This window comes from Neofelis nebulosa, chromosome 9 (genome assembly GCF_028018385.1).
Source record: "Neofelis nebulosa isolate mNeoNeb1 chromosome 9, mNeoNeb1.pri, whole genome shotgun sequence".
Lineage (NCBI taxonomy): Eukaryota > Metazoa > Chordata > Mammalia > Carnivora > Felidae > Neofelis > Neofelis nebulosa.
The window spans coordinates 78,701,347-78,715,666 of NC_080790.1; the positions used below are offsets into that span (position 1 = coordinate 78,701,347).

The window sequence follows — 14,320 nt, forward strand, 5'->3', positions numbered from 1 at the left end:
ATTGTGGTTTATATACACAATGGAGTACTACATGGCAATGAGAAAGAACGAAATATGGCCCTTTGTAGCAACGTGGATGGAACTGGAGAGTGTGATGCTAAGTGAAATAAGCCATACAGAGAAAGACAGATACCATATGGTTTCACTCTTATGTGGATCCTGAGAAACTTAACAGAAACCCATGGAAGAGGGGAAGGAAAAAAAAAAAAAAAAGAGGTTAGAGTGGGAGAGAGCCAAAGCATAAGAGACTCTTAAACACTGAGAACAAACTGAGGGTTGATGGGGGGTGGGAGGGAGGGGAGGGTGGGTGATGGGTATTGAGGAGGGCACCTTTTGGGATGAGCACTGGGTGTTGTATGGAAACCAATTTGACAATAAATTTCATATATTGAAAAAAAAAAAGACTATTCTGAATTATTCAAGAATTATTTCTTGACCAGTTGACTCATAAAGGACTTTGTAGACCATGAGCTCTTTGAGGACAAGAACATGGTCTTTTTGTCCTCTGTTGTTTCCCAGACATAAGGTCTGGCACTTGGGTGGTCAGGTACGTAATTTTTTTAAATTTTAATTTGCATTAAAAAAGATTTTGCAGATAGCTGACACAAATGTTACATACATTTCAAGTGTACAACATAGTGATTCAGCATCTCTAGCTGTTATGCTGTGCTCACCACAAGTGTACCTACCACCTGTCAGAAATATCACAATATCACTGACTATACATTGTCATTGACTATATTTCCTAAGCTGTGCCTTTCACCCCTGTGACTTATTCATTCCATAACTGGAAACCTGTAACTCCCACTTCTCTTCACCCATTTTGCCGATCCCTCCACCCCCTCCCCTCTGGCAACAGCCAGTTCTCCTTATTTGTGGGTCTGATTCTGCTTCTTGTTTGTTTATCCATCTGTTTTGTTTTTTAGATTCCACATATGTGTGAAAGCATGTGGTATTTGTCTTTCTCAGTCTGACTTACTTCACCTAGCCTAACACCCCTCGTCTATGCTGTCGCAAATGGCAAGCGCTCATCCCGTTTAAACGACTGTGTAATAGTCCACCCAATCCCTACTTTTTGTCTTTTTTTTTTTTTTTCAACATTTTTTATTTATTTTTGGGACAGAGAGAGACAGAGCATGAACGGGGGAGGGGCAGAGAGAGAGGGAGACACAGAATCGGAAACAGACTCCAGGCTCCGAGCCATCAGCCCAGAGCCTGACGCGGGGCTCGAACTCACGGACCGCGAGATCGTGACCTGGCTGAAGTCGGACGCTTAACCGACTGCGCCACCCAGGCGCCCCTTCTACTTTTTGAATGAAAGGGTAGAAAAAGGATGGAAAAGACATCTATGGGAAAGTGATTTGTCAAGTCTGTCATCTAGTTAGGAAGGAAACACACACAACTGGAAAACACACCAGTCACAAAGTAGTAAAAGCACATAAATTATATGCAAGAGTACTGAGAAGGAGGAATAAAAGCTGATCAGAAGGGAGCAGGACAGCAGGCATGAAGGCCGCATGGAGGATTCTGTGCTGTGTCTGCAAGAAGCAAATGGCAGGGAGGAGACAGGAGAAGCAGGAGGAAACGAACAACAGAGAGAATTATGCCAGTGGGTGCACACAGAATGGCGGCAGACAGGGTCAGCTGGAGAGAAGTGTTAGGAGAAAAGCTGGAAAGGCAAGAAAGGAAGTGAGGAAAAGTTGTGAAGAAAGCCTGTGCTGAAAATGCTTTCCAAATGCTTATTTGTATCATCAAAACTGTTGGGATTGCACTCAAAGATGAGTAGATGGCATTCTGCATTTCTGAAGGAATCTGTTAGAAAGGATATACAACCCAGTACAGAATCCAATGCTATGGACTGTACTGAGGGCATACAGAGCACCACACCAAATGTGAAGGATGCAAAGGGGAAGGGAGTTGACAAGAAAAATAAGTCACATATAAATTTCATTTAAAAAATTAATATATGCAGATGACACTGTTAGACATCTTTAAGAAATGATTCCTTAGGTTACTAGATTAAAACTGAAAAAGGAATTTGGGCCTGGAGTATTAAAGGCTATATTAGGATCATATTAAATTTGAAATATAGTTATTTAAAAATAAAAATGCCAAAATAGAATTATGCCCTCGCTTTTCTACAAAGCACCTATAACTCAGTCTCAGACCCATTCACAATAGTAACCTTACCTTCCATTTACCTAACACCACTAAGTACCAGACTTTTGCAGTATTATTTGACACTGGTGACTACCCTGATTGCTGAGGACTCTGGGCTATAGGGAAGCTTTCTTGATGTGTTGATGTCTGCTGAGCTGGCCAGTTCTGGGTGACCACTAAAGCCTTGGGTCTTCCCTGAGGCCACCTTCCACTCCAGGACAGTCACTGCCCTCCTGGCAGGAGGAGTGAGCTGCTCCCGAAGCCTGCTGTACCAGCTGTGATAAGACAGGAGAAATCCAATATAATTAAAGTGGTCTAGTTCTTTCTCATCCTCTTTTGATACTTAAAATTTGAAACAAATTGCATGAGCCAGGGTAGTTACTATTCTAGATAGTCCCTATCTTTCAAGCAGGGTTTCCAATTTCTAATTATTTTACTTTATCAACATGCTTGCAGATGTTCTTGCCTGGGGGAAATGAAGACCTCCATTCGGGGGTTGTGACTCCTTCCTGCAAGACAGTGGCTTAGGCCTGCCTGTGCACGCTGAGAAGGAATCCTCAGAACACGTACATATGTTAAAGAGAAAAGGTTCATTCTATATTAAAAAACCCAATCTATGAGACACCTCCTTCCATCGTTTGTTTGGGGGAGCCCATCATACCTCCTTGAGGAGAGGCTCTGTGTCTGGGTTGGAGGTCTCTGTGGTGGTGGAGGAGCTGTCGTCATCAGCCAAGGAGTCTTTCAGTTCATCTTCCTGTGGCTTTCCCTTTCCCTTCTTCTCCTTTTCCTCTTGCTTCTTAGGTGGTTTCACCTTGCGCTGAAGAGGTTTTCCTTTCCCTGGGGGTGAAAGTCAAAATAAAATAACTTCTTGGTTTTTAAATAGCTCAGAAAACATAGCCATTATAACTTTTCTCCAAGAGGCTGGATTCTTTTTCTCATTAATAAAGGTTTCTTTCTTCTCTAATTACAGCTTTCCAAATCATGTTTGGCTTTTTGATTAGAATTTTGGTGAAAGTCAATTTTACTGAGGCATAATTAATTTATGTACAGTAAGATAAACCCATTTTAAGTATAGAGTTCAATGACTTTTGGCAAACTCAGTAGTTTTGACCAGTTTATGTCTGTCTTAGAATATTCTTTTTATACTCCACAGGGCGATGCAGCTTTGAAAAGTCACAGAAGTGAAAACCAGAGATCCTTTCAAGCCTGTTTGGAGATGGAAGCCTGAAGGTGATGCCCATGTATATCACCCAAGGGATAGAAGAGGCCCGGAGACAGAACCATGATGGCTGAGTCCAAATCCTGGCTCTCCTTAACAAGCTGTGTGATCTTGGCCTCCCATCTGTAAGCTGGGAGAGACAACACCTCACAGGGTTGTAATGAGGAATTCATAAAGCCCTCAGAGCAGTGCCTGGCACATAAACATCACGGAATGTTCTATATGGACAGAATGAAACAGAGCTATAGAAAGCCTAGTATTTTTATTGGTGTCTGCGTGGCTCAGTTGGTTGAGTGTCTGACTTTGGCTCACAGTTTGTATCTCACAGTTCGTGGGTTTGAGCCCCATGTCAGCCTCTGAGTTGTCAGCACAGAGCCTGGAGACTGCTTCAGATTCTGTGTCTCCCTCTCTCTGCCCCTCCCCTGCTCATGCTCTGTCTCTCTTTCTAAAATAAATAAACATTAAAAAAATTTAGAAAGCCTAGTCTTTTTAAAAGATGTGGATGCTCCCAAGACAAACAAGAAGCCACAGTATATTTGAGTGCCACTATTTCCCAAGCAGAATTCCATGTCCTGAGTACAGCACCAGCACCAACAACATAATCCCTGCCTTCACAGAGCTTATATTCTAGCTGCATCAGACAGCTGCAGAGAAGTCCCCGGATTCCAACACCTGTGGAGTCACCTGGGTGGGCAGGCAGGGTAAAGCTGCAGAAGCCACATAAGCCACAGTTTAACCATTCTATATATGCCAATTAAAAATACATTACTCTGATAATGGTAGCTTAATACGAGTTATTTAAATCCCAACATTTCATGGCCACTGTTAATTGTTGTCAGAAACTCAAACTTTGGCATCTAGAACAGGGGATAGCAAACCATGGCCCCTGGATGAAATCTGGCCTGCAGCCTGTTTTGTATAGCTTGTGAGGTGGGAGTGATTTTTACTTTTTTAAGTGACTGGAAAAAGGAACAAGAATATATGACAGAAGGCAGTTTGTGGCACATCAAGCCTCACATATTTATTGTCTGGCCCTTTCCAGTAAACTTTTGCTGAGCCTGCTCTAGAAAAAGAATAGGTAAAGCTCTGATTTTTACGAATGTCATTTTGTCGTTTACTTTCACACTGATTCCAGGGGGTATTACATTTGAAACCATAACTGGGACATTAAGTCTCAAAAATTGAGAAGTCTTTATTTCAGCAGAAGATCGGCCAGTTGGTTTATTTACAGCCTCTGATCCATCCTGACTGGCTGCAGCTCCTCTCTGCCATGGCAGAAGGGAAGGAGCCGGTCCTACTCTGGCCCCAGGAGCCCCTGGATTTCTCAGATTCTGAGTTCAACAGTTCATGTTGAGAGCCCTTCAAACTTCCCCACATGATAGAGATCAATCCCCCATGCAATGAATTTCTCACCTGCAATTATACAATTTTGTCATGCTTAGGTTCACTGTGTGAGAGGCACTACCTATATAAATAATCGTATTTACAATAACCTGAAACTAGCTTAATAAATAGGAAAGTGTTAGAAGTGATACATTTTTTAAAGCTGGACTCAAATACTGACGACATGGATACACAAAGGAGAAAAAGAAACACTTAACAAACCAAGAGTTAAACTGAAAACTTGGGTAAAAAAAAAAAAAAAAAGCTTATCTCACAAAAGACTAGTTTACACTTTTTACCTCCAAATCCCCATCTTTTATTAATTTCTTAATATGCTGCACTTGCACTTGTCCCCAACGCCTTAATGAATGGCATTTTGAAAAGGTTATCAATAACTCCTTAGCTGTCAATACCAATGACCTCTAGCACTCCTCTTCTACAAGACCTGTTTGGACACTAGAATATCCCATCTCCCTCCCCGCCCCGCCATATGTCACAGTATTATCCTTTTCTGGTACTGGGATTCTTTTGGCAACTTTTTTGCTGGCTTCATCTCTGCTGATGTTCCCTGGAGATATGCCCTTGGAACTTCTTTCTCCTTTACAGTCCCCCCAGGGGCTCACTTTAATTAATTTGACATAAACAATTCAAATCTAAAATGCCCAAACTGGGTTAAATATCCTAAAAAACATCTTTTGGGTTCTCAGTCTGTAACAATCATACTTAATCTGCTGTAATTTAGACTAATCTGGGGTGCTTTTTTTAAAATATGAAATTTATTGTCAAATTAGTTTCCATACAACACCCAGTGCTCATCCCAACAGGTGCCCTCCTCAATACCCATCACCCACCCTCCCCTCCCTCCTACCCTCCATCAACCCTCAGTTTGTTCTCAGTTTTTAAGATATGTCGCTTTGTTGGGGCTCCACACTGAGTTTCTGATTAAGCAGTTCTGTGTGGGACCTGGCATGGGTAAATTTTTAAAAAGCTCCTGTAGTGACTCTAGCGTGTAACTAGGCTGAGAATCAGTAGTCAATGGTATCAACACAATCACCACTGTATCAGTCCTACGGCCTAGGCTAGCAGCTGCTTCACTGTCCTGTGTGATTTCTTCTGCTGCTTCTGTTCCCAAATTCAAATGTTGGTGGGAGGGGAGAGAACATGTTGTCATCAAAGGACTAGAAATAATTCTGACTGGATCAGCCTGATGATGGGCCTATGTGCCCTGCAAGGCTGCACACACTGGGGTGGCCTCTGTCTTCCTCTTGCCACTTGGTGGGGTGAGGGAAGAAGCTGACTTCTCAGTCAAGCTTGTTCTCAAGGGTTTATTCCCTTCCTTAGGGACTGGTTCCAGTGGAAAGACTGGGCTTTGGGAAAGGAGAGTCTCAAACATTTTGCCAAGAGGGGACTGGCAAGCGGGAATCAAAAGTCACAAGGAAACTGCCCTCTCCAAGAAAAATTGTTACCTCAATACACAGTGGAGGACACAGGATATCACCTGCCTTAAGGAAACCACACCTTAACTGGTGTATAATCTATATAAAAACTAACCCATCCAAGTAAAGACAATACAAACTGAAGGGAAAAGCAGCTTAGAAAAACCCAGTGTTACCAGCAGTGGCTGATAGACCTAACATGAGCGACAGGTTCCTCAGACTTCACACCACCGTCTGGGTGAAGTCCCGGGGGCCACTCACCCTCTGTCTGCCCACTCCCACCATCACCAAGCAGACTCTAGATTGAGCATGTGTCCATGACCTACTTGGTCAACATATGCCCCCTCGGCATTGTCATTCCTCATACAGTTTAAACACTTGCAGGGCAGCGACCAGCCTTACTGATCTATCTTCAGGGCCTTGCATGGTGCCCAGCACCTAGCAAGTGCTTGGCCAGGGTCTGCCAAGCTGTACAAGTTGGTTTTGTGCCTTTCTAAATCCTGAAATACACTTACAGTGTGACCTGCTCTGAGACTTGCCACCCCAAGTCCGGAAGCTCATCCCATCTCACTCTATGAGTAGAATTTGAATCCAGGTTTGAATCCAAAGTCAGTCTTCGTGGCAAACTGTATGATTCCATTTATACAACAATCTTTTTTTAAAATTTTTAATGTTTGTGTAAAATTTATTTTTGAGAGAAAGAGAGAGACATAGCAGGAGCAGGGGAGGGGCAGAGAGAGAGAGAGAGAGAGAGAGAGAGAGAGAAGACAGAGAATCCGAAACAGGCTCCAGGCTCTTTGCTGTCAGCACAGAGCCTGACGTTGGGCTCGAACTCACAAACCGTGAAATCATGACCCGAGCCAAAGTTGGACGCTTAACCAATTCACCCACCCAGGTGCCCCTATACAACATTCTTGAAATGATGTATTATAAAATGGAGGTTAATGGTTGCCAGGGGTTAAGGAAGGGACAGGAGTGGGAGGGAAGTGGCTGTGGCTAGAAAAGGACACAAAAGGGATCACATGGTGATGTAAATGTCCTGTATCTTGACTGTATTGGTATTAATACAGGCATACCTCGGAGTTACTGCAGGTTTGGTTCCAAACCACCACAATAAAGTGAGTCAATTTTTTGGTTTCCTAGTGCATATGAAAGTTATCTTCAGGGGCATCTGGGTGGCTCAGCTGGTTAAGTATCCAACTCTTGATTTTGGCTCAGGTCATGATCTTACGGTTCATGAGATCAAGCCTGCATCGGGCTCTGCCCTGACAATGCAGAGCCTGCTTGGGATTCTCTCTCTCTCTGCCCCTCACCTGCTTGTGCTCTCTCTCTCTCTCAAAATAAATAATAAAAATAAAGTTCTCTTTATAATATACTGTAGTCTATTAAGTGTGCAATAACATTATATCTAAAAAAAAGGTACATACCTTAATTAAAAAATACATTATGTCTAAAACATGCTAACCACCATCTGAGCTTTCAGTGAGTTGTAATCATTGATTATGGATCACTACAACAAATTTAATAATGAAAAGTTGTGATGTATTGTGAGGATTACCAAAACGTGACCCAGAGACATGAAGTGAGCAAGCGCTGTTAGAAGGATACTAAAGGCAGGACCGCCACAGCCGTAAGAGACACAGTTACGTGCGAGGTGCAGAAAAGCGAAGTGCAGAAGAGGAGCATGCCTGTATCCGGGCTGTGATATTGGACTGCTGACTAAGTTGTATGCAGTTGCTGGTTGCCATGCCTGCTCATAAAAATGGTCAAAATGAAACACTTTCTTCATTGCTTTAAAGCCTGATGGAGTATATTTTTTCTAACGACTGAGTGGATACAAAACTCTTCATTGACCAAAACCATTTGTCCCTATCTGCAGGGTCCCTCAGGGCTGGGCTGTGTGTATGGGAACATAAGGCAGGCTGCTACATATCTGTGACAGAGTACCACCTGCATCTTACAGAGCTAGCATCCTTACTGAGCAGTGAAGCTATGAGCCTCATCAAATAATCCAATTATGAGCTGACTACATACATGCTGTAGTCACCACAAGTGCTGTGTGCGTGGGTGAGGCTGGGCGTACATCTAAGAGGCGTGATGTAAGAGAGGAGCTAGGATTTAATGTTATAAGGTCAAGACAATGTGAACGTGAAGAACATTCCCATATTCTCTCTAATCAAGGCAAAATGCCCACACTGTTATTCAGTGTCCTCAGATTCAAGCAGGAATTCAATGCCAGCAAAGTCTGTTTTTTTTCAGGTGAATTCTTAGGCTTCCTTTTCCTGCATGAGAACTACATAACAATGTCTGGCCATAGCTGCCAAGAAATGTGCTGCTCAATTTAACACTTGATGATAACAACTAAGTTTGTTCTAGTTTCTGATGAGAAAGCACCATAATTAAAAACAAACACATAAAACAGCAAAAACTCCTTTTCGTCTTTTATTCACTATTTTACACGTGCTTTAATAATTTAAACCACTTCCAATTAGTTTAAGTAGGAAAAGTATGAATATAAATTTAAAGAATATGTCCTCTACTAAGGACACTAAGTAGTGAATAAATGAATTTGCAATCAACTAGTTTGGGCAAGCTGCTTTGGCTGTCTCTCTTCCACTTAAATCATTTAACTTCTACCCAAAAGAACCACTTCAGTAAAGTTTCAATTACCAGCCAATGGTTTTTCTGAATATGTGCAGTCCCTGGCAGCAGGGGACCCAAGGCAGGCCATGTAATGTCAATTGCAACACCTGACTAGAATCTCTAGAGAACCACCAATTCTGGCATGAATTTGCCTCCTCACGTTTTGGCTGCTGAAATGGTCTAAATGAGGCCAATAAACAGACCCACATGCAATTTACTTGGGTCAGTATTGGTCATGCAAATTTATTTCTCCCTATTTGTTCAGAAATAATACCTTTATACGAGTATGATAAACTAAAACATACCAAAAGATGCATATGAAGAAAACTCTTCAGGAATTCTTTAAGCTAAAGCAAATAGTTTTCAAATTTTTACAGTAATCAAGGATGCCTGGGTGGCTCAGTCAGTTGAGCGTCTGACTTGCACTCAGGTCATGATCTCGTGATTCATGAGTTTGAGCCCAGTGTCAGGCTCTGTGCTGACAGCTCAGAGCCTAGAGCCTGCTTTGGATTCGATGACTCCCTCTCTTTCTGCCCCTCCCTCACTCGCACCCTGTCTTTCTCCCTCAAGAATAAACATTAAAAACTAAAAAAAAATTTTACAGTAATCATATTTTGTCTGATTAAACTCTGTGCTTAGATTGTAAAGATACTTGTTTAACTCAATATAAGTTAGAAAAGAATTCCTATTAAGTGAAATAATTTTACTTCTAACCCAGGGAAGGAATTAATAATGAGTCTGTGGGAACACCCATACTCTTTTTATTCTAGCTTTTCTTGTACCTTTATAAGGTCTTATATACCATTTGTGGGGGTAAGCAGAACCAATAAGGTACCCAGGACTAGGAAAAAACTGCACCACCAAAACTTAATAGTATCCAGGATTAAATTACATAGGGTTTTCATAAAATTATTACACTCAATTTTGGATTTGTTTATTCTAGAAATCAAATATCACAGATATTACAAAAGCACACTCAACTACAACTTGATGTCAGGAGAAGACAGCTTCTGTCTTGTCTAGACATTTCTCTTCACTCCCTTTAAGGGCAACTCCTCGTCTGCCCAAGGACCACTAGAGGGACAGGTGCCCACCTCCCAAGGACATTCACTGGTTACCTTCACTACTGGGTTCACACAGTTATCCCAATCACCTGTGGGCCTTGCTGAATGTGCAGTCTGATTCAGCAGTCTGGGTTGGGGCCCACAGTTCTACATTTCCAAAAGCCCCCAGGTGATGTCACTATTGCTGGTCCCTGGACCACAACTTTGGGTAGCAACTACTACCAATACTACTCCCCTTGTGCCAATACTAGCCCATCTCTCGGCTCACTTGGATCCACTTCTCCACCTGTATTGGGCAAATCAGGTTGGATTTACTCCATTTATGACAACTGCATACACATTACATTCCTACACACTGTCTGGCCTCAACATCGTGCCCTGAATGTCTCCCAGTCTTCACTGAGGACCCTGGCACCAGCCTCACCGACTTCCTCTGACCCTCAATCTCTCATCATCTGGGCCCCAGGCCTTGTATGGGTCAGGTCAATAATCTCTCATCAGTACCTCTGAAATCCAAAAAGCTCTCAGAGGTTTTTCTCCCTAACTCATTTAGAAACGAAACCAGTTGCTTAAACTCTGGTGGTACAATTTAAGCTGAACTAATGTTACTTTTTTTTTTTTTTTAAACTGATATTACTTTTTAGAGTCATATGAATCACATGGTATATGCACTGCATACCTTTCCCCGAATCGGAACTCCCAAATATGTGAGGCTTCCAGAGTTGTGTCAAGGGCGGCAGACCTGTAGCTCTGTGGCCTCACTGTTGCCAATGGGCTTTACTTCCACTGTGCTTCCACACCCCATTCCCAATGCTGCACCTAAGAACCTGTTACTGCCCAGAACTGCATTTCCTCTGAAGCCCTATAGTGTCAGGCCTCACTTCCAGAGCACAGTCTCCCACCACTCCTGTGCTGCTGCCATCCCTGCAGTTGGATGTGTTGGATCTCCCGTCCCTTGACTGCTCATGTTCTCCCTGTCTGTGGGGCTCCTTCTAGCGTGAGGTCCTTCTCTATCCTCCAAGTTCCATGCCTCCAAGTCTGGCATATGCCTCTCCTGCCAACAACCCTGGGTCTTTCTGCCACCCCTGCCCTGCAGAACTCCGACAGTACTGTAATCCAACTACCCAGCTTTGGTGCCTCACCCCTGGGCTGCAGTGCAGATTGAGAAGAAGGGCAAAAGTTTGAGGGAGTGCCACTGTGAGCCTCAGCTGGGTCCAAGTGTTACCCAAAGGGCTGTTCCGTACATCCAGCTCTCATGTACCACGGACTCCCAGTCCACAGAAATGTCCAAACGGTCTCTATATTGTTTCTACCCTACCGCTTCTCCCCTCAGTCCCAGCAGCTGTTACTTCAGTTCAAACAGAAGCTCCCCTGACGCCCCCGTTCTGCCTCTTCATCTCTAACCCATTCATCCACATCCATGTATCTGTGGAATGAGGAGTGTCCCTTCTTTTATAATCTACTGGACTGGGTCTCCCCCACAACCCACCTCCTTGGGCACCTGCTTCTCTTCTTTTTTGGAGGTGGCAGTGCAGTGGGGTTGTAAGCCGTCGACTCAGAATTGGGCCTGGGTCTGGCTAACATATTTGCCTCCTGCAACCTTTCTTTCTGGATTGGGTTTCCTAACTGGAGACACAGGGTCACAGCAATGCCAATCACCAGGGTGCACGATGCTTGCACAATCACGCCTGGAGCATTAATGGTGACCAACACCATCACTCTCAGCTCTACTGGTTTTTTTGTCCTTGACCCATAGATATTTCCAAGCACCATGTTCCCCCCCGCTTTTTTTTTCATTAAAAATACTACCAAAGGATATATTCATCCCTTTTGTTTTGATTAAAAGTTAAAGACCACGGAAACCAGAGGTTAAAGAGTAAATACCCCCTTTCACTTACTTGCCCCCAAAGCACTAAGTGGCCACTGTTTTTTTTTTTTTTTCAGTTTAGTAATCAGAAAATGGGTTCTTTTTATTTGAGTTTATCAAATACACCCTAACTTTGAATTAAAAAAAAAAGGATGAAAACAAAATTAAAGTTCTAAAAGTATAAACCAGAGAAAATGCTGTGCTTCAGATACATGTGAAAACAATGCAGAATGGCAGGATGTGGGTTTCAAACATCATTCAACACCTGTGTTCTGAATTTCCTCGTATCTCTAAGGGATAGGCAGCCTGTCATTTCAAGGAAAAAACTACAGAAGTATAAACAATATAAAAAGCTTTCTTCATATTTAAGTATATTATAATCAAAACATTAACAGGATGTTACTTTTTTCACTGTCACTCTAGACACAGTGCTGTCCACTAGAACTTTTTGCAATTCTGGAAATGCCTTATTTTGTAATGGCCACATGTAACTGTTGAGCATTTGAAATGTGGCTAATGCAACTAAGGAATTACAGTTTTCATTTTATTTAATGCAAATCAACACACACGGCTTAGTGGCATGTGCAGCTCTAGACAGCCTGTTAAAAAAAATCAACCAAGGGATCAGAATTATGTTTTTCATTTTAATATAACTGCTCAGATCTTTTTTTGTTCAGTGTAATCTTTTTCCACTTCAATACCACTGCCATCACAAGACATTCGACTAAACACATAAAAAGATGAGCTAAAACCTAATTCTTCCTTGTCTTTAGTAATCAACATTCCATTTCTACAACAATGCCCAATAGTGAACTTTTACTAAGGATACACTGATGTTCAACCTCAGCCTCAGAATTTGACCAAATTATCTGTATTCAGTCTCAGCTTAACCCTCTCAAAGGCTGAATGCCAACCCCTGCAGCTATACACCAATTCAGAAGTCCCAGAACCTCTGGTGATGTAGGTACTATCATCCTATCTTACCGTTACTGCAACTTCAGCAATTCAAACAAGGCATACCATTAGGATTAGTTGTCAACATCTGACTAATCTGCTTCAAATTGAGGTAAACATTCTAGATGTAACTTGGCGTGAGAAATTTCACGGAACATTAGTGTTCTAACCAATCTAATATAAATAATTACTACAAGAGTAAAAACGCTACATTCTAAAAGCTATTCGTTTTGTGTACAATGTTTGCAAATACTTCAGTTAAATTTAAGTTGGGAAATTGACAATAAACAGAAGCGGCCACTGTTAACAGTCTGATGTGAAAAGTACTCTGTATGCCACAGTAACCTGGTTTCTAGTCCTTTCACTGAAACTATCTTGCCAAGGTCAAGGTCAAGCTGCCAGGCTCTGTAGAGCTCTGTTCTCCCTTTACTTCTGGCCTTGTTGGGATATGCCAACCACATCTTCTACTTGCTTTCTGTCACACTGTCTGCCGGCCTTCTCCTTGCTGGCCCTGCCCTCAGGGCCCTGTCTCTAGCCCTCTGTTTGTCCCATTTCTCACCCTTAAGACTAAGTTCCAAGTAGACACTGCTGCTGGGGTGTTCCACAGCGCTCTTCAACTCAGCAGGCTGAAGACGATGAGCACCATTTCCTTCCCTAGTAACGATCATAGCAGGAGCTACACCCCAGTCATGATGCAGGTAGCAGCTATCCTCTCCACTTTAAAGATAACAAATGGGGGTCCAGAGAACTAATTTCACAGTCACACAGTCGGTAAGGGGCAGAGCCATGATTTAATCTCTGGGCCTGCCTTATGATAGAGACTGGCCTCACGACCCTGTACCACTCTGCATCTCCCCACCCTAGATAAAGCTGCCCTTCACTTTACCAAAGCCAGAAATGAGCATGGCTGCAGATTCCATTTCTTCAGTTAACGGAAATACTGAGAAGTGCCTGCACCAGGTTCAGAGCTTCCTCAGGTTTTAAACCTCAATCCAGCAACAGCCTCTGTCCAGCCTCTAGGACTTAACATACTGCAGGGGAAGAAACCACATAAGTATAGAGTCTAATGACTGCCCTGCTGTGAACAGAGGGCATTTCTGGGTGCCACCTTCCATGAGGAGCAGTGGATGGAGGAATGACTAGGGAAATGGTTGGACAGCCTACAATTTAGGCAAGATCTAGGAAGATTGTATTTTATTTGAAGGTAAGTCACTTTGAGCAGTCTCCAAAAGCTAGAAATTACATAAACTCATTACAAGGGAGACTTTTTGTTTGAGATACTGGGGAGGGGTAGGGGGAACAGGGTGTTTCTGAAAACAGAAGGTTCATACTTCATGTAAACATGATGACTATTTGTAGGGCACTGGGGGAAAGCTTTAGAGAGGTTATAAAGGTTCAGCCCAACTAAAAGCCTAGGGTTTTATGACATGCCACTACTTCGCAACCTGGAGATCAATGAGGCTGGTTTTCCATATGTATGTTACACTTTGATAACAACACTTGCTGAAAAATAAATTAAAGATTTTGTCTCCATTCTTCTTTCTGAACAGCAGCAATAGGAAAGATAACAAACAGAATGGCCACTCATGTGATG

General features: G+C 42.6%; 1 protein-coding gene across 2 annotated transcripts in view; it reads right to left on the reverse strand.

Moving 5' to 3' along the window:
- Positions 1-14,320, reverse strand: part of TMEM131 (transmembrane protein 131) — a 239,272-nt gene that overhangs the window by 18,154 nt on the left and 206,798 nt on the right. For both annotated transcript variants that reach the window (XM_058684342.1, XM_058684343.1), the window contains one exon: positions 2,822-2,997. In XM_058684342.1, coding sequence (XP_058540325.1) covers positions 2,822-2,997 — 176 coding nt within the window. The remainder of the gene's footprint in view (positions 1-2,821; positions 2,998-14,320) is intronic.